This window comes from Hoplias malabaricus, chromosome X1, assembly GCF_029633855.1.
Source record: "Hoplias malabaricus isolate fHopMal1 chromosome X1, fHopMal1.hap1, whole genome shotgun sequence".
NCBI lineage: Eukaryota > Metazoa > Chordata > Actinopteri > Characiformes > Erythrinidae > Hoplias > Hoplias malabaricus.
The window spans coordinates 16,736,886-16,763,850 of NC_089818.1; the positions used below are offsets into that span (position 1 = coordinate 16,736,886).

Here is a 26,965-nt window from a genome sequence, read left to right on the forward strand (position 1 = left end):
ACAAGTAAGATCACATCTATCAGAAAATATCTGTTGACCGTCCTGCTGTAACTATGTCACTAGAACCAGTTTACTCTTCTTTTCAACAGCAACAACAGCTTTGAGTTCTGTCTCTACGTCTGAGAAACCAGCATCAGTGAGACCACATTGGGTATGATCACAAAGCATGTTAGAAATAAACCAGTTTAATAAATTGGCACTAACCCTGAACTTCTACAACATTCACGAACAGAAACATGGCAGTAGAATTGATCTGTTGTTGTAATACGACTGAATAATAACACATTTCTTCTGTATTTCATACCTGAATTCCTGAAGCATGATAATAACATTCCCGAAGCATGATAATGAGCTGATGGTGTGGATCTGGTGTGTTTCTACAGCTGAAGTGGTTGAGTCTGTGCTCCTGTAGAATGATTCTGGACACCACTGACACCGTTAGAACTAATGTAGATTTTAGTGCTTTGAGAGAGCAGTGCTTACATCAGTGACACTGTGTCCTTGTTCAACTCTAACAGCTGTATCTTGTACTATATTTTATAACACTGTTATGTATTCAGTTCTGTTTATAAGACACCTCCACTCCACTCCACAAAGTGCAATGTTATAACTTAATGCTGGAAAGAAATCTAAAAATGATCTTAAATATTAACATTCAACTGGATATTAGCAGCTGCTGTGACAGCCGAGGCCAGTTGTAATAAGCCTTTATATAGGTTTATTGAGGTATATTTCAGCTCCTCATGATATGTAAGTGTCCTGTTTCCTCCTTGGTAAAGGGTTACTCTGGTTTCTTATGTTAACAGAAGCAGGTAAAAATATATCTTTCAGAGGCAAACAAACTGAGGGAATGATGGACACTCTAGGTACGATCACAAACATTTTTCTTTGATCAACAAAACCTGAAGCTGTAATAAATATTATAATATCTATATAAATATTAATAAATATTGTTTGTGTTTTAAAAACAGTAGAATGCATTTTGACTTGTTTTGATTTCTTGACTCTTCTGACAGCATCAGACACATGTTCTGGTGTCAATGTGTAAGTACGAGGGTTTGTTATTACTTTACAGCACATTTATATGTTCTGAAACATGCTAATATTTATTAAAATAAGCCCATATTCTTCACTGGTTCCTTAATTATTGAAGAGATCAGACTTTCATAACATTATAGAGTTTATCATTTTAAACTGATGTAAGTCTGATATGAATGCTGGTTCACTACTTTATTATCCCTGGTGTGTTTTCTGTTTCAGGGCGTCAGAGTGCTTCTGTGTGGCACACAAATGATTCCACACACGCTGTGATCATAGAGCTGTAAAGATTTTAAAAACCTGGGAGATTTTGTAAACTACTCAACTGCTTCATAATCTCCTGTCTTTGGCATGAATTACTGATCTGTTTATGCTTTAGAACAGCTATAATCAAGACCACCGCCTCAGCTCAGGGTTACTGCAATCTCCTATGATCACTTTCAGCTCAGTTTGTGGAACATCCTTTTTTTTTACATCTATTTACATCAGTTGTGGGTTCGAGCCACACTCCGGGTGAATGTCTGTGAGGAGCTTGGTGTGTTCTCCACATGTCGGCGTGGGTGTCCTCTGTTTGCTCTGGTTTCCTCCCACGGTCCAAAAACACACATTGGTAAGTGGATTGGCTGCTCAAAAGTGTCCATAGGTATGAGTGAATGTGTGAGTGTCGTTCTGTGAAGAACTGGCACGGATGTGTTCCTGCCTTGCGCTGAGTGATTCTGGGGAGGCTCCAGACCCAGGAATACCCTGAACTAGGTAAGCGGTTACAGACAATGAATGAATGAATGAATGAATAGGGCTGTATACACCAGTGATTGAACTGAAAAAACAGGCTGGAATGTGTTAATAAACCCATTACATAATAAGGAATTGTGTAGTTCGCCTCTTATTTGTGAAGCACAGAGCTGTAGATCACTGCATCATCTTCAGCTGCTGGAGAGAGCTGTAATTTGGGACAGTTTTAGAAATAAATGAAGGTCTCAGCTCTTTCAGCAGCTAAGATAAAGACTTAGGCTTGAGAACCTCCATCAAAACCAGGTATTTCTCATAAATATTTAGTGCCTTTACATAACTGAGGGCAGCTCTAATTCCCCTGAAAAATATTGTGGTCTCAGGATAAGTCAGGCTGGAGATGTTTCAGTAACCAAAAGCTGTTTATATGTAGGAGATTGAGAAGAATAAAATCTTAACCACTTTTTTTTCTTAACAGTGCTGTACGTAACACACTATTCAATCCCTTAATGTTTCAGTGATACAGCTTTTAAGTAGATGGCTGTGATGAATATGGGCTTACATTCTTATTCTGGGGAATTATAGTACTGTATGTCACAGAGTCTTCAACTTCAGATGTAGAGATCTAACACACACACACACACACGATTTCATAATCTTAAAATATATAAAATAGTATAATATCAAAAATGACTAACATCATACATTACAGTTCGCTACACCTAAATGTATCATATTCATTTCTCTGAAAGTACATTACGTTTCTAGTGAAATAAATCTAAGAGAAGTAATCAGTGACAGAGTGGTAAAACAAAATAATCCCTTGTGTTCTATACATTCAGGCATTAAAGGAGATGAAGGTAAAGAATAAAGTCTTACTTTCTTCTTTTTGGGAATCACAGTGCTGTATGTTACTGAGTCTTCAGCTTCAGCTGTACAGGTCTATTTCAGTCACACACACACACACACACACACACGCACACATTAAACCAATGACAAAATCTGATGCCAAAGACGCACAGTACTTTCTCCTGCAACACACCTGACCTGAAACAACATGAAGCCCCCTATCACTCACAGCACTTACAGTGTGAACTGCAGAGTTACTGCTCCTCTCTCTGCTCTCTGTTTGACTTGCTTCTGTTAGAGAGAGAAGGAGTGAGTGCTGATGAGTGTAATAAAGTGTACATTTGATTAAAAAGCCTGCGCCAACAAATACTTACTGGAAGGTTTTCTCAATATGAAGGTTATAACACAGACCAGGAGCAGGAGCAGTCCGAGGCCTACAGCCAGGAGAATCCAGATAAGCTTTGAGTTTCCATTGCTGCAGTCAGTTAAGTCACATGGCCTGTGTAAGTTATTAATTAAGAAAAGGAGACCCACCATGAAGCATATGAGTCACTACCACACAAAAATATCATATTATTAAGAGTTACATGCCAAAGAAACTACTTTATCAGTCACTAAAGTACACAATCAATAAACATGTCTCATGATGTGATAATTACTTGTTGTCCACGCTCTTGTTGTTAGTTGAGTGGTTAAAAAATAGTTATGTTAAAGTGGAATTTGTTTTCTAGAACTAATAATCTAATATCAGAATCAGACCTCACTAATATTCTTGTAACTAAAAGTTTTTTTTAAAAGATAAAAAAAATCATTTTTTACAGCAATGTTCTCTCTAGTGTAAAGCCTTCCTTAAACATAGTTCCTCCAGAAATTAGTCTCTGACCTAAGGCTGTTAGAGTTTACACTGCCATATAAGGAGAACATTTGCATTTTGTATACGTTTCATACGTCATTTCACACTTTGGTTGGAACTTGTGCATATTCAGAGTTGTTATTTTTTGTTGTTATTACAGTTCTGCAAAAAGCAAAAGTATACTACACTGAAGTGTGAAAGTGTAGCTGTAACAGAAGTTCACTACTTACTTATTTGCTGTTGTTGACTTTTCATTTTTTATCAGAGGTGTGACATCTAGAAAAAAAACAAATATTGGATTTTTATTTGTTTATTCATTACTTTTAATTCTAACACAAGTTTGTGATCTCACCTGGTGAGATCTCACTGATAATGCTTTTCTCAGTTGAGGAAATTGTAGTCACAGCAGTTGTTGCTGTTGAAAAAGAGAAATGTCATCATTCAATTGCAAATTGGCGCCATAAGACATCTGCAGATGTAGACCACATTTGGGCCAAATATTCATTGCCCTCTGGGTATGGGCAGTGTTTCTGATAGATGTGATCTTACTTGTAGGTCTTTCAGTGACAGTGAGGTGAACAGTAACTCCCACTTCTCCTGCACTGAACCAGTACCAGCCAGCATCACTCTTCTTCAGTCCACTCATCTCCACACTGACCGCTCCTCTCCCATCATCACTGATCTGCACTGATGAATTCTGGGATGTTAAGCAGCTCCAGTCTCTAAATCTGCACCACTGCTTCTGTTTATTCTTATAATCAGTTCTGTAGAGACACTGGACACTGACACTCCCCCCTTCCTGACCACTCACTCTGCTGTTGTTCACAGACACAGCAGGATCTGAATAAAGAGGCAGGGAATGAGTGCTGTAAACATGTCCTCCATCAAACAAGCTTTAAGTTACAGTGAACAGGTTCTACTTCACACAGAGAGACTTCTTACCTGCACTGACCGTCAGGTACAAATAATCACCGTCATCTGAACCACTTTTGATTTCCACAGCGCACCAATAATATCCAGAGTCAGAGTCTTGGAGACTGTTGAGTTCCACAGTAAACATATTCTGGGTCGGATTATCAGTGACTGATGTTCTTCCTCTTGTGTTTGTACGGGCTACTATTCCACAGGAGCTCCAGTACTTCCCCTTACACCAGTATTTAGGGTTTGATTTGTATTGTTCATCATAAAAACATGGAATAGTGAGAGATCCTCCACTTTTTACAGCTACATTCCTCAGTGTCTTCACACTCTCAGACTCTACAGAGAAGAAGTCAAATGGTACAACAGTCTTACTCCGACTCAGGAACTGCTTCAGAACTATATCAGAGGAATAAACTGGTCATAACTGAGCAAACACATTTCACCCTCGTCCTAAATGTTATTATTCAGTATCCACTCTGCACCCTGGAGCAGGTGAGTTAATCAAAGTGTATTTAAAGCAGTGAGAGATTGAAGAACACACCTCCAGTGCACAGGAATGATGCAGTATTGATCTTACCTGAGATGTAGAGGAAGAACACAGAGAGAATTAAAGAACTCATGAGGGAGTAGAAGTGCATATTTCTGTAAGAGGCTCCAGAGACAAATACTCTTCCTGCCTCTGAGTGAAGTACATTTGACTGAAGTGTTCTTCCTGTTTCTGACCCTCTCCTGCTCTGAATAGATTGGTTAAAAATACCAGTTATTTAAATGCAAATGCTTTTTTACTAGGAGATCCACCATGTGTTAAATTCTGCTTTGTATGTATTAAAACAAGTGTGTATTTTGTAGCTGATATGTGAAGTTGAATGCTGAGTAATGTGAGTAAGCCCTGTGAACTGATTATCAATGTTAACCTCCTCCAAAAGTTACACAGTGCAGTTTCTGCAGTGCTGAGTCCAGAGTAGCAATGAGAAATCAGGGTCTGTTCGCCTTATTACAGTTCAGTGGAGCATCATAATGATTTTGAAGATGTCATTTTATGGTCAAAATGTAACATAGTGGTCATTTAGTGTTGGACCCTTTTGGAACCTCAGTAGCTGAAAACAGGAAGAGTTCTGAAGTGGATCTGTTTCACTCAGAGGCAGGACGTGTATTTGTCTCTGGAGCCTCTTACAGAAAGATGCACTTCTACTCCCTCATGAGTTCTTTAATTCTCTCTGTGTTCTTCCTCTACATCTCAGGTAAGATCAATGCTGCATCATTCCTGTGCACTGGAGGTGTTCTTTGTGTTTTTCAGTCTTTCACTGATTTAAATGTGCTTCATAAACATTTTATTGCAGTGTTGCTTCAGTCTAACAAACCCATACTCTTCACTGTGAAATGACACTGATGTGGTTTTACTAATAAATAAAGGGTTAATAATAAAAGAAGTGTGAATAAAGCTACTGGAGGGTTGTAGATCATACTTCTTAATGTACATTCGGCCCCCTTGAACTTTTCAACGTTTTGCCACATTTCAGGCTTCAAACATAAAGATAAAAAATTGTAGTTTTTTTGTGAAGAATCAACAAGTGGGACACAATCGTGAAGTGGAATGAAATTTATTGGATGTGTCAAACTTTTTTAACAAATAAAAAACTGAAAAGTGGGGCGTGCAATATTATTCGGCCCCTTTACTTTCAGTGCAGCAAACTCACTCCAGAAATTCAGTGAGGATTTCTGAATGATCCAATGTTGTCCCAAATGATTGATGATGATAAAATATATGCGTATAAATGCACCTGCTCTGTGATAGTCTCAGGGTTCTGTTCAAAGCGCAGAAAACATCATGAAGACCAAGGAAAACACCAGGCAGGTCCGAGATACTGTTGTGGAAAAGTTTAAAGCCGGATTTGGATACAAAAAGATTTCCCAAGCTTTAAACATCCCAAGGAGCACTGTGCAAGCAATCATATTGAAATGGAAGGAGTATTAGACCACTGCAAATCTACCAAGACCTGGCTGTTCCTCTAAACTTTCATCTCGAACAAAGAGAAGACTGATCAGAGACGCAGCCAAGAGGCCCATGATCACTCTGGATGAACTGCAGAGATCTATAGCTGAGGTGGGAGAGTCTGTCCATAGGACAACAATCAGTCGTACACTGCACAAATCTGGCCTTTATGGAAGAGTGGCAAGAAGAAAGCCATTTCTCAAAGATTTGCATAAAAAGTCTCGTTTAAAGTTTGTCACAAGCCACCTGGGAGACACCAATCATGTGGAAGAAGGTGCTCTGGTCAGATAAAACCAAAATCAAACTGTTTGGCCACAATGCAAAACAATATGTTTGGCGTAAAAGCAACACAGCTCATCACCCTGAACACACCATCCCCACTGTCAAACATGGTGGTGGCAGCATCATGGTTTGGGCCTGCTTTTCGTCAGCAGAGACAGGGAAGATGGTCAGAATTGATGGGAAGAGAGATGGGGCCAAATACAGGACCATTCTGGAAGAAAACCTGTTGGAGTCTGCAAGAGACCTGAGACTGGGATTTATCTTCCAACAAGACAATGATCCAAAACATAAAGCCAAATCTACAATGGAATGGTTCACAAATAAACGTATCTAGGTGTTGGAATGGCCAAGTCAAAGTCCAGACCTGAATCCAATCGAATTGAATCAAATCGAGAATCTGTGGAAAGAGCTGAAGACTGCTGTTCACAAACGCTCTCCATCCAACCTCACTGAGCTCAAGCTGTTTTGCAAGGAAGAATGGGCAAGAATTTCAGTCTCTCGATGTGCAAAACTGATAGAGACATACGCCAAGCGACTTGCAGCTGTAATTGCAGCAAAAGCTGGCGCTACAAAGTATTAACGCAAGGGGGCTGAATAATATTGCACGCCCCACTTTTCAGTTTTTATTTGTTAAAAAAAGTTTGACACATAAAATAAATTTCATTCCACTTCACGATTGTGTCCCACTTGTTGATTCTTCAGAAAAAAAATAAATTTTATATCTTTATTTTTTAAGCATGAACTGTGGCAAAAGTTTGAAAAGTTCAAGGGGACCGAATACTTAATAACAATCTACAGACTGTCACACAACGTCTCATCATGTTCATACAGTGAAATTAAATATATTTTATCTTAATAGAGAGCAGTCTTTCACCAATCAGTCATAAATTTATGAACACATTCCTGTTTCTACACTCTGTCCATACTCTCAGCTTAACTGATCACACAGGACCTTTAGACACACATGGGTTGTTTGCCACTTTTTACCCTATTTTTCCAATAGCAGGGACCCAACAAGTCCACCACAGATCGGGTGTGATTTTGGTGTCAAGATCGCTTTCAAGAGGCTACTCAGGGGTTGGGCTGACCGCTGTCTTAGGCAACCAAGGCTAAGCACGAAAGCGGTTGTAAGCAGCCCTTAAATAGGGAAATGATCAGGCGTTGGGTGATGAACGCAATTACTGGGGAGTAGACCTGTGTCTCCCTCTAGTGGACAAAGACAGCATAGCAGTCAGCCCAGCCTCTGAGTAGCCTCTTGAAAGAAATCTTTACGAGGGCAGCGCCCCCGCCACCAAAATAATACTCGCTCCTTGGTGGTCTTCTATTTACTATTCTAACTTCTATTGAAAAATAGGGTAAAAAAGTGTAAAAACAACCTATGTGTGACTAATATGGTTTTTGGCGATTTTGGCAGAGAAGATTTGGCAAATTGTTCATGGGCGCAACCCATACTCAGCTCTACTGCTCATCCCACAAATGCATGTTCCTTACAAATGTGGCTCCATTTAGGGAAATTAACAGGCTTTTAAACGGTGTCAGAGTCATTCCCAAGAAGCATTGTTTCAATAAAGAGATAATCTACTAAACACAAATTTCCTTACTTTTTGTGCTATGTTTATTTTGGTCTCTGTGTTAAATGAAGCTAAAAAGGGGAAAATGCCCCTGCTCCACTCACTAAATTACTGCTGGTTTTCTCACAGAAATTTAAAAACATTGTGATGCTGGGAGCACATTAACTTGTGAACAACAAATGTTCTTAATGTAGTGTTCTCTGAGGTGTTTGTACCCGAGTGTGGAAATCTCCAGAATAGCAGCAGCTGGACACAACAACATTGAGCCAAATCAACAGCCATCAAAACCTGCTTGTACTGTTACTTATATTTTGCTCTTTTGCACCTCACCTCTATTTCAAATCTCTCTGTGTTTTTCTGAATTCAGCTGCACTTCCCTTAACAGCTGTGTAGTTGCTGGTTGCAGTAGGTAAAGAGCAGAGAAGCTTTATGTAAATGATAGTATTTGAGTTGTTGAGTTTGGCACTCACTGTGTTCACATCTCAGGAGGAATAGAAAGCACACTTCTACACATTTACACACTTAATGTTAAACTTTGTTTAATGTAAGCTTCAAGTACTGAATAAATATGTTAATAATATTTTATTAATTATTTTAAAAGCAAGTTTTAAAAAATGATAAATGCACAAAGCTCACAGAATTTAAAACTAGAGTTGGAGAACAGAGGCAATGGGCCATTTACAGAAAACTGTTTCAAGACCCTGCAGTGGTCAGAAGGAATAGAAGGTGATGACTATGGGCTCTCCTAAAATATGTGATAAATTAATGTATTCACCAATGCACATATTTACTTTAATGTATGAAAACTACACATGGGTATATCATAGTAATCTTTACATCCACTTCACTGTACACTGTGATGTGAATACTTCTATTAAAGCTGTGAAATTACATGTTTTTTTGGTATTTTGTGATGAATTCTTTGATTTGTTTGAACTGAACTGCAGCATCCTTCTTCTTTGAAAATGATGTGGTCTGGTATTTTGTTCAGAAATATAGCCACGCACAACTGCAATCAGCACAGAAACAATTAGAACAATTCTAAAAAGTGTAATAAACTCATCATATAATAAATTATACTGTATTTTGACTCACCTCTTACAGAGTTTTACATCACTGCATCGTCCCCGGCAGCTGGAGAGAGTTGGAAAATGGAGACGCTTTAGGAATAAAAGGATCTCTCTGCTTGCTTTAAATCTAAACTGAAATCTAATTTATGACATTAAAGTCACTTACAGTTGTGTTTTTGGAAGCTGAGGCTACATTGACGTAGATAAAGTCAGTTTCCTGAGCTGCTGCAGATGAAGGCTGTGGATAGTTATTACTATTGATAAGTCAGTCTGATAATGTTTCAGTAATCATATACATTATTGAGGTGTCAACTGCAGAATTCTGTTACATTTTAATACTTAATTTGGATTTGACTTGTAAAATCCAAAACCTTTACAAAGTTCATGATTAAATTCACAATATACATTTCTCATGGATAGAGGTAACATTGTCTTCTCCATATATACAGCACAGGCTCCCTGTAACTGCTAAGACAGAGCAGTACTTCACTAACTGCTTGGCCTTGCTCTTTCCCAATCCTACAATCTGTAGACCACTCACTCACACCTACAGACACTTTTATGAGTCCCGATCCACCTACCAACGTGTGCTTTTGGACCGTGGGAAGAAAACAGAGCACCCAGAAGAAACCCATGCAGACACAGGGAGAACACACCAAACTCCTCACACACAGTCACCCGGAGCAGGACTTGAACCCACAACCTGTGACTGTGTCACTACCTGCTGCACCACCATGCTGCTCTTAGTCTGATGCCAGTGAGGAACAATTATTATCAGAACTGGATCAAAGTTCATTCTAGTTACTGTCCTCTACCATACACCTGTAAATCAGAAAAAGCTGGCACTGGGTGGAGAATTCAAAAAAAGAACAAAGTAATTTTTAAATTTGCACAGACTTTGTGAACAAAAGATCCATGTTTTAGTTTCTACTATCTCATGCATCCACTCTGTGATTAGGGCATTTAAGGGAGAGTATAGAGGGACAAGAATTGTTTTTAAGATTGGATATAACCACTGTTTTTTTAGCATTAACTTTGTTCTAGCATTAACTTTAATGCTAAAAGATGCAAACTGCTGCCTCCTAGAAGAGACCTTTTTAAGGACGTCAATGCTCATTTCAACAAGACAACGCTCAAAGCCACGGCTGTGAAAGAAGAAGGTGCAGGGGCTGACTTGGCCTTCTTTTAAACTGATCTGTTCCCAAAAGAGAATGTGTGACACATTCTGAAACACAAGAAAAGACAAGCAAGATCTATATACTGCTGCATAGGCTAAGATTGGATTGCAGGAAACACAAAACCAACACCTGAAACAATTTATCACAAGGTGTCATTTACTGCATGTATTTCAGCTGTTGTGGAAGAGAAAGGCAGATTTCTGAAGTTGTGAACACTTTGCTGTCAAACCTTTTTCTATAATCTGTTGTAGCATTTAAATTTGTTTATTTTGAAAACACAACATATTTAATTAGGTATAATATGAAATAATGTGCTTTTTTAATGGTTTTTCAGTGTAAAACAGGCCAAAGATAATTTATAGAATCATTCTGGCTTTTTCTCAAAAAACATGCATAAAACCACAATAACAGAAAAAAACACGATACAATAAAGTCACAGACACCTTTCTCAGTCTCTTAATGTTTCAGTGATCAAATAAAGTTTAAAGGCAGATTAATGGTCTTACCTTCCTTTTATTGGGTTTCACCTTAGTGTATGTCTTTGAATCTTGAGATTGCTTTTACACACACACACACACACACACACACACACACACACACACACACACACACACACACACACACACACATACACAAACACACACACACCAGCCTTACTATTTTTTAAACAACCAAAATCATTTTACTGAGAAATGGGCTTCAAAACCTGCAAATCTAAAGCCAGAGAAGAACAGCAGTGACAGCACAAATTTATGAGAGACACAGAAAAGCTGTAAATACTACATCAATATGTAATTTTAGCTGCATTTATAGCTAATAATCTTTAATAACAGGAAAAAAGAGAACAAAGACATGGCAAAGGAAAGCACATCAGCAAGATGCATAGCTCAAAAATAATAAATCTATCTGAGCAGGGGAGTATCCAAGAGAAACAACAAGAGCACAAAAGAGCCACTTATCAGCATTAATACTGACTGTGTGAACTGTGGTGTCACTGATCCTCTCTCTGGTCTCGGCTGGATCTGTTTGTAGTTGGTGAAGTAGTGATGGAACGGAGAAAAGATAGAATAGAAAAGTTTATTTTTATAAGCAGTGGTTAGTACAGTTTGAAATGTGTGGATTAAAATCAGAACAAATATTTGACTATTATCCTCATGAACATAGATTTTTGTAAATAAACTCCTAATAAATTCCCAATATAATTCCTGCAACATGTTTCAAAAAAGGTGGCAGTGAAATGTGTAGCATCATGTGCCATTAGGAATTTGGAAAGTTATATATCCTCATCAAAGAAAACCAGGAGCAATACATTATTAAGTATTTTGACTAATATGGGCAATATTTATTGAGCTACACATACAGAATTAGTGTCTCTCAGTATGCTAACGCTATGCCAGACTTCTCTGCATGGAACTGTAGAGATACCTAATGGTGTACTGCACCATCCCATGCCTGTAATCAGGGAAAAAGGTGATCTAGAATCATACCCATTCCCATTTTCTTTTACTCTGGCCACGTTTTTCCATTTTTAAAAATCGAGTCTTTCTCGTGTCTGTGTATCAGAAAGTTTGTTTAAATCATCATTACACAGGCAGACACGCTTCATGTGCGTATATGTTTCGAGTGTCTCTCTTATGAAAGACATGTACAATTTTGTCATGATAACGTGACCAAAAAGAACACATTTACATGCTTCTCATGGTTTCCACCTTAAATCCGGCCATTACATATCCATAACAGGACTTACATCACACACTGTAGCTGACAACATAATATTTTTTTAGCTAGCTCTATCTAAACACACTCGAGTTTTTCTTCACAAAGTAAATGATTCAGGAAAAAAACCTTGAAAGAATTGGCCCCATAATACTTTTATTAGACAGTCTGGACAGTTTAACAACTTTCTAAACAGAAAGGATCCTAATAAAAGCAGAGACTCAACACAAGCTCCTGAGAGAGCACACAGACACAGACTCAGGAATAGGGTGCTTGTGAGAAGTTTTCTTATTATTATAAATGTATTAAATGTATAGATTATGTGCATAATGTAAAAAAATTGTAAAATACTTCAATTACAATGTGAACTAACAGAGAGTAACTGCCACTAAGAAACCAGAATGATTTTGTGAAAGAAATAACAAGTAAAATGTCACCAAAAATTAAGCCAACTCTACCATGCGGGTTTGAGCTTAAAGTCAGTCCTATTACATCACTTCCTCTCCTGTTCACAGTGTCAGAACTCGTCTGCTCTGCTGAGCTGCAGGTGACAGTTGGTCTACTCAAAGAGCCAATCAGAAATAAGCAAAGGTTCAGCTGGCTCAGCGTGCTTTGTGGGTGGGCAGAGAGGATATTTGGGTGAGCAATGCCAACCCCCACTCAACCCTCACCAACACCCACTGAGCAGGTGTTCTGACGAGCTGTGCTACCTTGTCGAAATGTGCTGCCATAGCGTACTGTTATATGTACAGTTGCTTAAATAAAACAGTAGGTGAGACTCATATAAGCTAAATGTAGTTTATCAGAAATGCTGTATAAGCAGGAGATATGCACAGCATAAATCTCCTAATTAAAAAATGATAAGGCAATTATGGTGATAAGAAATGTTTTATAGTTTTTTTTTTTTATTCAATGAGTCGTGTACAATTTGAATAATACATTTTAATAAATAATAACGGTAAATTAACATAAAGGAGATTTATCATGTAAAATACCACATTTTTGGGTCTGAGCATGTGCAGAGCTGCAAAGTAGCACATTTCAACAAGGTAGCACAACTCGTCAGAACACTGGCCCTGGTTTTACTGCTGGCTGAGCATTAAACTTGAATCATTCAGATGTCCCACGATGTCAAACCTATTCACCAGGTTTCCTTCCTGTCAAATTATTCTGGGTGCAACTATTTATTTATTTAGATTATGAGTTTATTCTAGAGGGTGTAATAACCTTAAACAGGATTACTCAGTGATCTGTTGTTATACACAACCATGATGTATCAAATTTTTGAAGTGTTTCTTTAACATTGCATTATTTTCAAGAACTGACCCTGTTCCTCATTTATTTAAATGTATTGCAGGCATCGGTTTCAGAATGAGATTTCCAGATAAAAGTTTGGAAATGTCGTACTATTTTTGTTGAAATACAGATCAAACTGGATTCAGAAATCTATTCATGGAATGCTTTTGGTAAAATCTCAAAAGCTCCTATGACAATAGAAGAGAGGGAGTACTTACTGAACATTCTTCTCAACAGGTAGGTCACAACGCTGACCAAAAGTCCGAGTCCTGCAGCCAGTAGAATCCAGAGAAACATGGTGTTTCCACTTCTGCAATGAATGAAGACACATGATATGATTAAACTAGCATTGCTTACACATCCTGGGCACATTTAACCTGAAAGAAACACATCTTTGTTTTTCTTTGAGTGAATTACATGTTTTGCTTTGTTTTGCTTTTGCTCGAGTCATTTACTCTGTCAGAAGTCACTGCAGAAAAGGAGGCTGTTCTTCAGTTAAAAGCAAACGAAGGGAAGGTGTGAAATTCAGCTGTTTTTAAAGGTAAATGTCACATAAAGAAGGTCATTACTTACAGTGTAGTCCCTGATTTTCTTGTCGTATCTGTAGAACATGTAAGACCAATTACATAAATGAATTACAGTATTTTAATGATTTTGCAACACACAAAATAGACACTTGGCTTTAGAATTCAAGAACATTTACAGTAGGACGGTCAGCAGATATGGGCAGTGTTTCTGATAGATGTGATCTTACTTGTAGGTCTTTCAGTGACAGTGAGGTGAACAGTAACTCCCACTTCTCCTGCACTGAACCAGTACCAGCCAGCATCACTCTTCTTCAGTCCACTCATTTCCACACTGACCGCTCCTCTCCCATCATCACTGATCTGCACTGCTGAATTCTGGGATGTTAAGCAGCTCCAGTCTCTGAATCTGCACCACTGCTTCTGTTTATTCTTATAATCAGTTCTGTAGAGACACTGGACACTGATACTGCCCTCTTCCTGACCACTCACTCTGCTGTTTATCACAGACACAGCAGGATCTGAATAAAGAGGCAGAGAATGAGTGCTGTAAACACGTCCTCCATCAAACAAGCTTTAAGTTACAGTGAACAGGTTCTACTTCACACAGAGAGACTTCTTACCTGCACTGACCGTCAGGTACAAATAATCACTCTCATCTGGTGTCCATTTATCTCCAATTTCCACAGCGCACCAATAATCTCCAGAGTCAGACTCTTGGAGACTGTTGAGTTCCACAAGAAACATATTCTGGGTTGGATAATCAGTGACTAATGTTCTTCCTCTTGTGTTTGTACGGGCTACTATTCCACAGGAGCTCCAGTACTTCCCCTTACACCAGTATTTAGGGTTTGATTTGTATTTTCCATTATAAAAACATGGAATGGTGAGAGATCCTCCACTTTTTACAGCTAGATCTTTCAGTGTCTTCACACTCTCAGACTCTACAGAGAAGAAGTCAAATGGTACAACAGTGTTACTCCAACTCAGGAACTGCTTCAGAACTATATCAGAGGAATAAACTGGTCATAACTGAGCAAACACATTTCACCCTCGTCCTAAATGTTATTATTCAGTATCCACTCTGCACCCTGGAGCAGGTGAGTTAATCAAAGTATATTTAAAGCAGTGAGAGAGTGAAGAACACACCTCCAGTGCACAGGAATGATGCAGCATTGATCTTACCTGAGATGTAGAGGAAGAACACAGAGAGAATTAAAGAAATCATGAGGGAGTAAATGTGCATCTTTCTGTAAGAGTCTCCAGAGACAAATACTCTTCCTGCCTCTGAGTGAAGTACATTTGACTGAAGTGTTCTTCCTGTTTCTGACCCTCTCTTGCTCTGCATTGGTTCTGATTGGTTCGAAAAAAAAAATATTGATTTATTATTATGTGAATTAAAAAAGAGAATAAATCAAATATAATTCAGGTTTAAACTGGTTTAAAGTGTTAACCTAGTTCTGATCTAAATATTTTATTTAACAAAAATCGAAATAAATGACTGTGAGAGTTCATTATTCTTATTTCTGTTTTTCTCAAATCCTTCACTTACCGGAGCAGGAATAAAGGGAGAAGGTTAATCCTGATTTGTGGAACAGGCCGTGTCCAGAAACCTTAATTTTTGCTGTTTTCATACGGACCCTCCCCTGTTCCTAAGTACGGAGTCTGAATACTGGAGGAGCTTCCAGTGAAGGACACATCAGTGTACACTGCCCAAAAAAGTTACACATTTCAGTTTTACCTAACCGTGTTCACAACAGAGAGGGTGGTCAACCACGAGCACATGGCTCAACCAAGCTTTATGTTCTGGTTTGTGTGTGTGTGTGTGTGTGTGTTATTACAGTCATTGCTGGATCACAGTGCTGCAGTTTGTCTCTTTTCTCTTTTCCAGTCAAACGCCCTTGAGTGCCCTCTATCGGCCGTTAGTGCAGCCTTCACTGAGAGCGACAATGACCCAGGATCAGCACAGATCTATTACACAAAACCCTTTAAGAAGGAAAGGACCAGTCATTTTTGTTTACAATCTTTTGACATTGCGAAGGGAGAGGTATTAACATGTAAATACTTTGTTTGTCCTTTTCTATATAGGTTTTATGGTGTTGATGTTATCAAAGTGTAGACTTTAAGAAGAATTTCAAGAAGAAATTTCAACAATTCTCTGGGAGAGTAAGAAATAAGGGGAAGGACACGGGGACTAGCAAACATTTCTGGACACAGTCAGTGTTCTATGACTTAAAACAACCTGAATCTTTTTGTACTTCAGTGTTTTATAGTCTGCTGCTGCCCCCTGTCGGTGAGTTGGAACCGTTACAGCCGCAAAGTAATCTGGAGTTGAAAAAAGTACAACCCTGCACTGATCCACAGTCAGAAGCAGCAAGTGCTGAAATCAGGAAGAGCTCTGAAATAGAGCTGCTTCAATCAGAATATGATATTTCACTCATTGAGAAAATATTTATCTCTGGAGACACTAACAGGCAGATGCACATTTACTCCCTCATGATTTCTTTAATTCTCTCTGTGTTCTTCCTCTACATCTCAGGTAAGATCAATGCTGCATCATTCCTGTGCACTGGAGGTGTGTTCTTCACTCTCTCACTGCTTTAAATACACTTTGATTAACTCACCTGCTCCAGGGTGCAGAGTGGATACTGAATAATAACATTTAGGACGAGGGTGAAATGTGTTTGCTCAGTTATGACCAGTTTATTCCTCTGATATAGTTCTGAAGCAGTTCCTGAGTCGGAGTAACACTGTTGTACCATTTGACTTCTTCTCTGTAGAGTCTGAGAGTGTGAAGACACTGAAAATTTAGCTGTAAAAAGTGGAGTATCTAACATTCCATGTTTTTATGGTGAACAATACAAATCAAACCCTAAATACTGGTGTAAGGGGAAGTACTGGAGCTCCTGTGGAATAGTAGCCCGTACAAACACAAGTGGAAGAACATCCGTCATTGATTATGCGACCCACAATTTGTTTACTGTGGAAATCAACAGTCTCTAGGAGTCTGGCTATCTCTGTAGAACCCGTTCACTGTAACGTAAAGCTTGTTTGATGGAGGATGTGTTTACAGCACTCATTCTCTGCTTCTTTATTCAGATCCTGCTGTGTCTGTGATAAACAGCAGAGTGAGTGGTCAGGAAGGGGGCAGTGTTAGTGTCCAGTGTCTCTACAGAACTGATTATAAGAATAAAGAGAAGCCGTGGTGCAGATTTAGAGACTGGAGCTGCTTAACATCCCAGAATTCAGCAGTGCAGATCAGTGATGATGGGAGAGAAGCGGTCAGTGTGGAGATGAGTGGACTGAAGAAGAGTGATGCTGGCTGGTACTGGTTCAGTGCAGGAGAAGTGGGAGTTCGTGTTCACCTCACTGTCACTGAAAGACCTACAAGTAAGATCACATCTGTCAGAAACACTGCTCATATCTGCTGACCGTCCTGCTGTAAGAGTATTGCATTAACATCTTTTCTCTGATTTTCCTCTGTCAGCAACAACTCTGAATTACAGACAGAAAACTGAAGACACTGTAATAACTCAATGTAAATTTACAGATATTCCTGAAAATTTCAGTAAATAGTGGAAGATAAAGTTAAGGGCATCATGTGATGAAACACAGCTCCAGGGCCCTTTGATAATGGGCTGATGGTGTGGATCAGATTTGTTTAGGGAACAGTAGAAGTGGTTATGTCTGTGCTTCTGTAAAATTGTTCTGGACACCACTGACCCTATTAGAAATCATGTAGATTTTAGTGCTTTGAGAGCGCTATAAACTTGTGTTTATACTCAGTAGCAGTGGAGCTTTATTTCATCAAGGGGTGATTAAATGTAGGCAGCAAGTGAAGTCTGGTAATATCTGATGTTTACATTTGTATGCAAAATTAATAGTTATTTTTTTTCCAAGTCAAATACACACCCTCTACAGAAAACACACTTTTACATATTTACACACTTAATAAAGAATTACAGTTTATTTCCTGAAATAAAAACCTACAAAACACTATGTGGGCTGTGTGTTAAACTCAACATAGCAGTTAAAAATGTCTGGTCTACAGAATATATTTATAATATTTTCTTAATAAGTTTAAAATCAGGTTTTTATCAAGAAATGAGAAATGCTTAGAATTGAAACATTTTAAAAATACTGTTGCAGCATAGAGTCCATCTACAGAAACCCAAGGCTATAAAGTGGTCAGAGGAAGAATAGAAGATGGGCTCTGAGGGTGACTCAGGGTTCTATTAGACATATGATGAACAACAATAAAGGTTTTAGCAATGCATATATAACATTTACATTTATGTGTGTAAAATACATGTGGGTATAACACAGTTGTTGATAAACCTGCTAAACGACATTGAGCACTTTGATTAGAAAACTGTTTTTCAAGCTTTAAATAAATGACTTGTCTTGCTTGATTCACAGTGCAGTGTGTTCTTTGCAACTGATCTGGCCTGGCTTTTTGTTCAGAACTACTGCTGTGTACATGGAATCCAAACAGACCAAATAAAAAAAAAAGAAAGAGTGGAAGACTGAAAAATTCTTATCAAATAAAAAACATGCTGTAATTTGACTCACCTCTTATTCGTGAAGCACAGAGCTGTAGATCACTGCATCATCTCCGGCTGCTGGAGAGAGCTGGAAAATGGAACAATTTTATACAAAATAAATTTTCTTTCAGCAGCTGAAACTGAAGATTTGATAAAGATTAGGAACCACCACCAAAAACAGACATTTCCCAGAAACAGGTAGCGCAGCAGGTAGTCTCGCAGTCACACAGCTCCAGGGGCCTGGAGGTTGTGGGTTCGATTCCCGCTCCGGGTGACTGTCTGTGAGGAGTTGGTGTGTTCTCCCCGTGTCCGCGTGGGTTTCCTCTGGGTGCTCCGGTTTCCTCCCACAGTCCAAAAAAAAAAAAACACACGTTGCAGGTGGATTGGCGACTCGAAAGTGTCCGAGTGTGTGAGTGTGTGTGTCTGTGTTGCCCTGTGAAGGACTGGCGTCCCCTCCAGGGTGTATTCCCGCCTTGCGCCCAATGATTCCAGGTAGGCTCTGGACCCCCCGCGACCCTAAAATTGGATAAGCGGTTACAGATAATGGATCTTTAATATGTGTCATTAAAAGATGTGTGAAACAGGGTAACAGCTTTATTTTTAAGATTAAAAAAATTGCAGCTGTATTTTTGTCATCTTACATTGCTGTAAAGCACATCAGTTTCCTGAGAAAGGCTGGGGCATGATTTTCTCAGGGGAAATCAGTCAGGTAATGTTTCAGTAATGAAATGCTGTTTATATGTAGGGGAATATGAACAATAAAATCATACCGTCTTCTTTTTAATCACCACATTGCTATATGTTACTGCATTTTCAGCTGTAGAGTTCTGTTTTACACACACACACACACACACACATGATTTTAATAACTAAAAACTAATATGAGCAAAATGTTTGATGTTATTCATCATTGTTTATACACACATCCATGTGTCATATTCATTTTTCTGAAAGCAAGTGTTGGCCTGGTTACTCTGGTCTAACGTATAAACCCATGGATGTAAACACAAGAACACGGACAAACTGATACAATCACATCAGTGACTCCTTACTCAGTCTCTTAATGTTTCCGTGATTAAATACAGTTAAAAGCAAACGGATGTGAAGAATAAGACTTACCTTCTTCTTTCTGGGACAAAAGAGGCACAATAGTAACTACTGCACTATGTGTTAAAACACTGAACCTCACACAACATGAAGCCCCCAATCACTCACAGAACTTACAGTATGAACTGCAGTGTTACTGCTACTCTCTCTGGTCTCTGTTTGACTTGCTTCTGTTGAAGAGAGATGGAGTGAATGGAGCACCTTGCACAGATCATTATAATAGTAATCTACTTGTATTATCTTATAAATATTGTATGCTTCAAAAGCATCTTTAAATGTTAGTCATTTTAGCATCAAAGCTCCAACGCTAAAGTCTAAGCTGAGCAGTAAAACACGTCGTGGCTGATTTACAGCTTCTGGGGAAAACTGAAAATGATGTAAAAGGGATTTAAAGGCTTATAAGACAATGTCAGAGAAATACTTACTGGACTTTGTTTTCAACATGAAGGTTATAACACAGACCAGGAGGAGCAGCACTCCCAGGCCTACAGCCAGTAGAATATAGACAAGCTTGGAGTTTTTGTTGCTGCAGTGAATGAAGACACATGACCTGTGTAAGTTATTCATGTAACAGATGAAGGCCCACAGTGAATAATATATATTTCATTTTCATAAATAGTGCACAGGTACACAAATAATAAACATCTCTCTACGTTGTTTGGAAATTACTTGAGTCAGTAACATGTTCAGAAAGTGTTTTTGCAGAGGAGGATGTTTTTCCTGTACACAAAGCAGTTGTTCTGCAAGGAAAGCAAAAACTGAAAAGTGGTATACTGAGATGTTTAAAACAAGTTAATATTGTACAGATTTTAATGGCTAACACCAATATCTGCCCTACACAAATATTTGGCTTGATGGGGTAAACCAATTATTTATCAGGTGTAAAACATGGAAAACTGGAGACAAAATCCCTATTAATGTCCCTAATTTCAGGGGAGAAGCTGGATGAACCATTGTCTATAAACTTTTGGTCGTACAATGTATAAGTTAGTGCTGATTGGATTTGAGTTTGTAAAAGTGTACACTACCAAACAAGAAGAAAATCTGCATTTTGCACATTTATCATTACTTCATGTCACATCTGCTTGCTTTTCTTAGAACTTCACTACTTACTGATTTGCTGTTGATGACTCTACATTTTTGGTAAAGGTTGTGGAACCTAGAAAGAAAAAACATGAATAATGTCTATTATTTATACTTTTATTAATTCTTATACATTTTGTGATCATACCTGATGTTATCTCACTGATGCTGGTTTTCTCGGTTGAACTTGTAGTCACTGCTGTTGTTGCTGTTGAAAAGGAGGAATAAACTGATATTAGTAGCACAGTTACAGCAGGACGGTCAGCAGATATGGGCAGTGTTTCTGATAGATGTGATCTTACTTGTAGGTCTTTCAGTGACAGTGAGGTGAACTGTAACTCCCACCTTTCCTGCACTGAACCAGTACCAGCCAGCATCACTCTTCTTCAGTCCACTCATCTCCACACTGACCGCTCCTCTCCCATCATCACTGATCTGCACTGCTGAATTCTGGGATGTTAAGCAGCGCCAGTCTCTAAATCTGCACCACTGCTTCTGTTTATTCTTATAATCAGTTCTGTAGAGACACTGGACACTGACACTGCCCCCTTCCTGACCACTCACTCTGCTGTTTATCACAGACACAGCAGGATCTGAATAAAGAGGCAGAGAATGAGTGCTGTAAACACGTCCTCCATCAAACAAGCTTTAAGTTACTGTGAACAGGTTCTACTTCACACAGAGAGACTTCTTACCTGCACTGACCGTCAGGTACAAATAATCACTGTCATCTGAACCACCTTTGATTTCCACAGCGCACCAATAATATCCCGAGTCAGAGTCTTGGAGACTGTTGAGTTCCACAGTAAACATATTCTGGGTCGGATAATCAGTGACTGACGTTCTTCCACTTGTGTTTGTACGGGCTACTATTTGACAGAGGCTCTGAAAATACCCCGTACACCAGTATTTAGGGTTTGATTTGTATTGTTCATCATAAAAACATGGAATGGTGAGAAATTCACCACTTTTTACAGCTACATTCCTCAGTGTCTTCACACTCTCAGACTCTACAGAGAAGAAGTCAAATGGTACAACAGTGTTACTCCGACTCAGGAACTGCTTCAGAACTATATCAGAGGAATAAACTGGTCATAACTGAGCAAACACATTTCACCCTCGTCCTAAATGTTATTATTCAGTATCCACTCTGCACCCTGGAGCAGGTGAGTTAATCAAAGTGTATTTAAAGCAGTGAGAGAGTGAAGAACACACCTCCAGTGCACAGGAATGATGCAGCATTGATCTTACCTGAGATGTAGAGGAAGAACACAGAGAGAATTAAAGAACTCATGAGGGAGTAGAAGTGCATCTTTCTGTAAGAGGCTCCAGACACAAATACTCTTCCTGCGTCTGAGTGAAGTACATTTGACTGAAGTGTTCTTCCTGTTCTGACCCTCTCCTGCTCTGAATAGATTTGTCAAAAATACCAAAGTTCTTTTGATGCTAAATCAGTTAATCAAAATTTAAATAACATTAATTCAATTAATAAAAATTAAGAATAAAATTAAAACAGTTACTGATTTCAGAGAGATTTCACTGTGTTCACACCCAGAGAGGACAGTCAATCAGGAGCAGTTCAACCAGGCTTTAAATTCTGTTTGGTGTGTATTAATACAAAAAAAATCTCTATTTGCTGGATATTGCACTTGATAAAAAATACAATGTGTGCAGTTTAAGGCCGTGTGAGTGTGAGTAAGCCCTGTGAAATGACTGTGATTGGTTGTAGAAGAATTAAGGGGTTGATTTCAGGCCAATATTGTGATTGGTTTAGGTTTGATGACGGGTAAGTGAATCAGCTGCACCTTTCTCACTCTTTGTTCAACAGTCCATAGCTGCCCATGAAGACTACAATGCTTTAATGTGTCTCACTTCCCATCTATGGACCGTTAGTGTGGCCTTCAGTGAGGACCAGAAAACCCAGTTGTTACCCAAAACTCATGAGACGAAATTAAGGCTCACTTTGCATGTGAAATAGTTTTGTCACCAAACAACTACACAGTTCAGCAGAATATGGATCTGTTTAAAAAAAAAGTTGAGAAAGCACATATCTTTGCTGCACTGTAAAAGTACAAGGGCCCACAGAAGGCTGGAAAAACATCTGACTGAGCTTTTGCTCCTCAGGCATTCCTCTGTTCTGTCTATGTGGCTGCCTCTTTATTTAACCATATCTGTCACTGTGGCATAGAAAAGTCTCTTTTTTAAAACCTTTTCAAAGACTGCCTGAGAAAAATAATGTTCCAAAAAAGTCAAATTGAACTGACAGACACTGTGAAGGAATTAGCTCAGAAAATTGCAATAGGAAAGGCATGTTTTGGGCATTGCTCAGTGTAAGAGTGATGTATTGTGTCTTTTCTTTTAGCATGCTGGAAACAGGACCTCAAACCCACTTCTTGTGTTGGGCCCCAGAATTTTGCAATATGCTACTGCTGATTTTAAATGTTTTCATTTTATTCTAAGTGTTAATATGTACATAAGAGAACACACTTTTGAACATTTACACAGTTAATGCACTGTTATCTAATAAAACACTAAATGTGGGCTGTGAAACAGCACATACTTTCCCCCAGTGTGTTAACATAGCATTTAAAACGTCTGTTCTACTGAATAAATAGTTAATATTTTATTAACAATTTAATAATGGGTGGTAATGAAAGAAAATAAATGGTCAAAATTTGAACATGAAATACATTATATTTTAATTAAAATTTCTGTTGCAGCACAGTTCCATCTACAGAAAACCAATTTACACCATATATTTGTCAAGAATAGAAAACAAGACTGAATCTGAGAGTGAATAATGGCTCTTTTAAAGCATATAAATAACAGGAAACTTTAAAGCAATGTGCATTTATATACAGTGACCTACACTGGCCAATATGAAGATTCTATTGTTCTAGTGCTGAAATCACTAAATGTTTTTTTAGAGAAGGCTTTGTTTCGCTTGATCTTTGGTGAAGTTTCTTCTTGCAGTTGGCCCGGTCAGGCTGTTTGTCCAGGAATACAGCTGTTTACACCTGGAACCAACACAAACCGAACAGAAACAATAAGCAGAAACCTAAAAGGTGTCAAAAGCACCTCATATAATAAAGAATTATATAAAGTATGGGAAATTCTGACTGACCTATTACATGTGAAACTAATTCATCATCTCCGGCTGCTGGAGAGAGCAGAAAAATGAGACGATTTTAGAAATAAAGGGAGATCTCAGCCATTCAACAGCTGAACTCTATGATTGGTAAGGCTAAAGAGCATTAGTAAAACCTGAACCCCTCATGAACACTTAGGCCTTCAGACAACCCATGTCTCTGTTTCATGTGGTCAAAACAGAGGTGTGATTCAGGGCAATAGCTTTATTTTTAAAAGTTCACTTACAGGTGTATTTATACCATCTGTGTCTGCACTGTTGTAAACCACATCAGTTTCCTGAGACATTTCAAACAAAACCTGTGGACATTACTTGCCCAGGATAAGTCAGTCTGGTAATGTTTCAGTAATGGTATTGTGTGCATATGTGTGAATGTGAAAAATAAAATCTTACATTCTTTTTTTGCATGGTATGTACATTATAGTGCGTTGCTCTATCTTAAACAGTAAAGTTCTGACGCACACACACACACATACACCCAGATGACAAAATCTCATGCCAAAGAGGTACAATACTAATAAATGCTCTGTGTGTTTGAACACAAACTCATACAACATGAAACCACCCAACACTCACAGCATTTACAGTGTGAACTGCAGAGTTACTGCTCCTCTCTCTGCTCTCTGGTTGATTTGCTTCTGTTACAGAGAGATGGAGTGAATGGAGCATATTAAACCGATGGATGAGTGTAAAACAGTGTAAATGTGATTAAAAAGTCCCGTAAGAAAATGTCAGATTAATACTCACTGGACTGTTTTCTCAATATGAAAATTATAACACAGACCAAGACCTGACGCAGATAGAATCCAGATAAACTTGGAGTCTCCATTGTTGCTGGAACCTAAAATGACAAACATTCATTCTTTCTACAAATTCATTTAATTTCATCAATCATCAAACCACACTGTGGTCATAACTAATGTGGTCTCACTGATGCTGATTTTCACAGTTGAGGAAATTGTAGTCACAGGTGTTGTTTCGGTTGAAGAAGAGAAATAATCTGGTGTTAGTGGCACAGTTACAGCAGGACGGTCAGCAGTGTTTCTGATAGATGTGATCTTACTTGTAGGTCTTTCAGTGACAGTGAGGTGAACGGTAACTCCCACTTCTCCTGCACTGAACCAGTACCAGCCAGCATCACTCTTCTTCAGTCCACTCATCTCCGCACTGACCACTCCTCTCCCATCATCACTGATCTGCACTGCTGAATTCTGGGATGTTAAGCAGCTCCAGTCTCTAAATCTGCACCACTGCTTCTGTTTATTCTTATAATCAGTTCTGTAGAGACACTGCACACTGACACTGCCCCCTTCCTGACCACTCACTCTGCTGTTTATCACAGACACAGCAGGATCTGAATAAAGAGGCAGAGAATGAGTGCTGTAAACACGTCCTCCATCAAACAAGCTTTACGTTACAGTGAACAGGTTCTACTTCACACAGAGAGACTTCTTACCTGCACTGACCGTCAGGTACAAATAATCACCATCATCTGGTGTCCATTTATCTCCAATTTCCACAGCGCACCAATAATCTCCAGAGTCAGAGTCTTGGAGACTGTTGAGTTCCACAGTAAACATATTCTGGGTCGGATAATCAGTGACTGATGTTCTTCCTCTTGTGTTTGTATGGGCTACTATTCCACAGGAGCTCCAGTAATACCCCTTACACCAGTATTTAGGGTTTGATTTGTATTGTTCATCATAAAAACATGGAATAGTGAGAGATCCTCCACTTTTTACAGCTACATTCCTCAGTGTCTTCACACTCTCAGACTCTACAGAGAAGAAGTCAAATGGTACAACAGTGTTACTCCGACTCAGGAACTTCTTCAGAAATATATCAGAGGAATAAACTGGTCATAACTGATCAAGGTGAGTTAATCAAAGTGTATTTAAAGCAGTGAGAGAGTGAAGAACACACCTCCAGTGCACAGGAATGATGCAGCATTGATCTTACCTGAGATGTAGAGGAAGAACACAGAGATAATTAAAGAACCCATGAGGGAGTAGAAGTACATCTTTCTGTAAGAGGCTCCAGAGATAAATAAATACTCTTCCTCCCTCTGAGGGAAGTACATTTGACTTGTGTCTTTCCTGTTTCTGAACCTCTCCTGCTCAGAATAGATTGGTTAAAAATACCTAGTGCTAGTTGTCTCTAATAATTAGATTTAGTTCATGAGATTTTCTGTTTTTTGGAAGAATATTATTTATCAATAGTTTTGACTTACTTAACTAAGATAGGGCTCATAAACATGATTCACAGATCACCACCAATGTCAAGAGCAAACCTAAGCCTTTGGCTATGTCTATTACTTTGTTTTCTGCACCTGTTGGAGTTGGAGTACTGTAGATTTGCAGATACAGCCGCACTCAGTGTTATCCAGTTTACAAACTTTTACATCTTTTATGTCCGTTTTTGTATTTTAATGTTCATGTTAATGTACATTACATGCTGCCCTTTACACTGTGGTGAAGCAGGTAGTGCCACAGTCACACAGCACCAGGGACCTGGAGGTTGTGGGTTCATGTCCCATTCCTGATGACTGTCTTTGAGGAGTTTGGTGTGTTCTCCTCGTGTCCGCGTGGATTTCCTGTGGGTGCTCCGGTTTCCTCTCACAGTCCAAAAACAAATTGGTAGTCAGATTGGTGACTCATTTCTGCCTTGCAACCAGTGATTCCGCGCAGGCTCCGAACACACCACGACCCTGAACTGGATTAGTGGTTACAGACAATGAATGAATGAATGAAGGATGAGCTGCCCTTTATGTTGTGTGCAAATTGCTTGATGAATGGACCAATAAAAATGCTTCATGAGTCAAGTGTAAAATTTTGACTCTATGACATGAGCTAAGTAAACTTCTACAAGTTTTGAGCATTACTTCCTTCCCAACAGTGATGACTATGGCTTTATGTTTCAGGGGCAAGTGAAAGAAAGAGGTTATGTGCCTTAAGTGTGATTTTGAAAAGGATTAGATATTCTGTTGAGTTTGTATGAGATTGTCACAGGCGGGCACCTCAAGCTCACTGTTTACTAAAAGAGTGAGAATCTTTCAGGAAATGC

General features: G+C 38.8%; 2 protein-coding genes and 1 pseudogene across 2 annotated transcripts; 1 reads left to right on the forward strand and 2 right to left on the reverse strand.

The window, feature by feature from the left end:
• Positions 1 to 26,965, forward strand: part of LOC136675459 (polymeric immunoglobulin receptor-like) — a 60,380-nt pseudogene that overhangs the window by 18,867 nt on the left and 14,548 nt on the right.
• LOC136675565 (polymeric immunoglobulin receptor-like) lies at positions 52 to 25,482 on the reverse strand. Its single transcript, XM_066652184.1, has 10 exons — positions 25,359 to 25,482; positions 24,919 to 25,256; positions 24,719 to 24,725; positions 21,450 to 21,764; positions 21,057 to 21,347; positions 20,903 to 20,953; positions 4,412 to 4,726; positions 4,019 to 4,309; positions 3,822 to 3,884; positions 52 to 119 (listed from the first exon to the last, which is right to left on the reverse strand). Exons 1-10 carry the CDS (start codon positions 25,480 to 25,482, stop codon positions 52 to 54), a joined length of 1,863 nt encoding a protein of 620 aa, XP_066508281.1.
• LOC136675735 (polymeric immunoglobulin receptor-like) lies at positions 9,007 to 15,797 on the reverse strand. The gene is made up of 11 exons (XM_066652467.1): positions 15,573 to 15,797; positions 15,206 to 15,373; positions 14,644 to 14,964; positions 14,251 to 14,541; positions 14,070 to 14,097; positions 13,715 to 13,806; positions 11,460 to 11,506; positions 10,991 to 11,041; positions 9,473 to 9,544; positions 9,332 to 9,370; positions 9,007 to 9,245 (listed from the first exon to the last, which is right to left on the reverse strand). Exons 1-10 carry the CDS (start codon positions 15,652 to 15,654, stop codon positions 9,350 to 9,352), a joined length of 1,173 nt encoding a protein of 390 aa, XP_066508564.1. The 5' UTR covers positions 15,655 to 15,797; the 3' UTR covers positions 9,007 to 9,245; positions 9,332 to 9,349.

What these genes read in the sequence shown, in the direction of transcription:
- LOC136675735 (XM_066652467.1), bottom strand. Translation starts at nt 15,654, where the DNA reads ATGAAAACAGCAAAAATTAAGGTTTCTGGACACGGCCTGTTCCACAAA. An exon ending in TGAAACCCAATAAAAGGAAG is followed by an intron (nt 9,545 to 10,990) that starts GTAAGACCATTA and finishes AACTATCCACAG; the next exon opens with CCTTCATCTGCAGCAGCTCA. An exon ending in CAGCTTCCAAAAACACAACT is followed by an intron (nt 9,371 to 9,472) that starts GTAAGTGACTTT and finishes AACTCTCTCCAG; the next exon opens with CTGCCGGGGACGATGCAGTG.
- LOC136675565 (XM_066652184.1), bottom strand. Translation starts at nt 25,482, where the DNA reads ATGTTTACTGTGGAACTCAACAGTCTCCAAGACTCTGACTCTGGAGAT. An exon ending in GTACCTGACGGTCAGTGCAG is followed by an intron (nt 25,257 to 25,358) that starts GTAAGAAGTCTC and finishes CTCTTTATTCAG; the next exon opens with ATCCTGCTGTGTCTGTGATA. An exon ending in GTACCTGACGGTCAGTGCAG is followed by an intron (nt 21,348 to 21,449) that starts GTAAGAAGTCTC and finishes CTCTTTATTCAG; the next exon opens with ATCCTGCTGTGTCTGTGATA.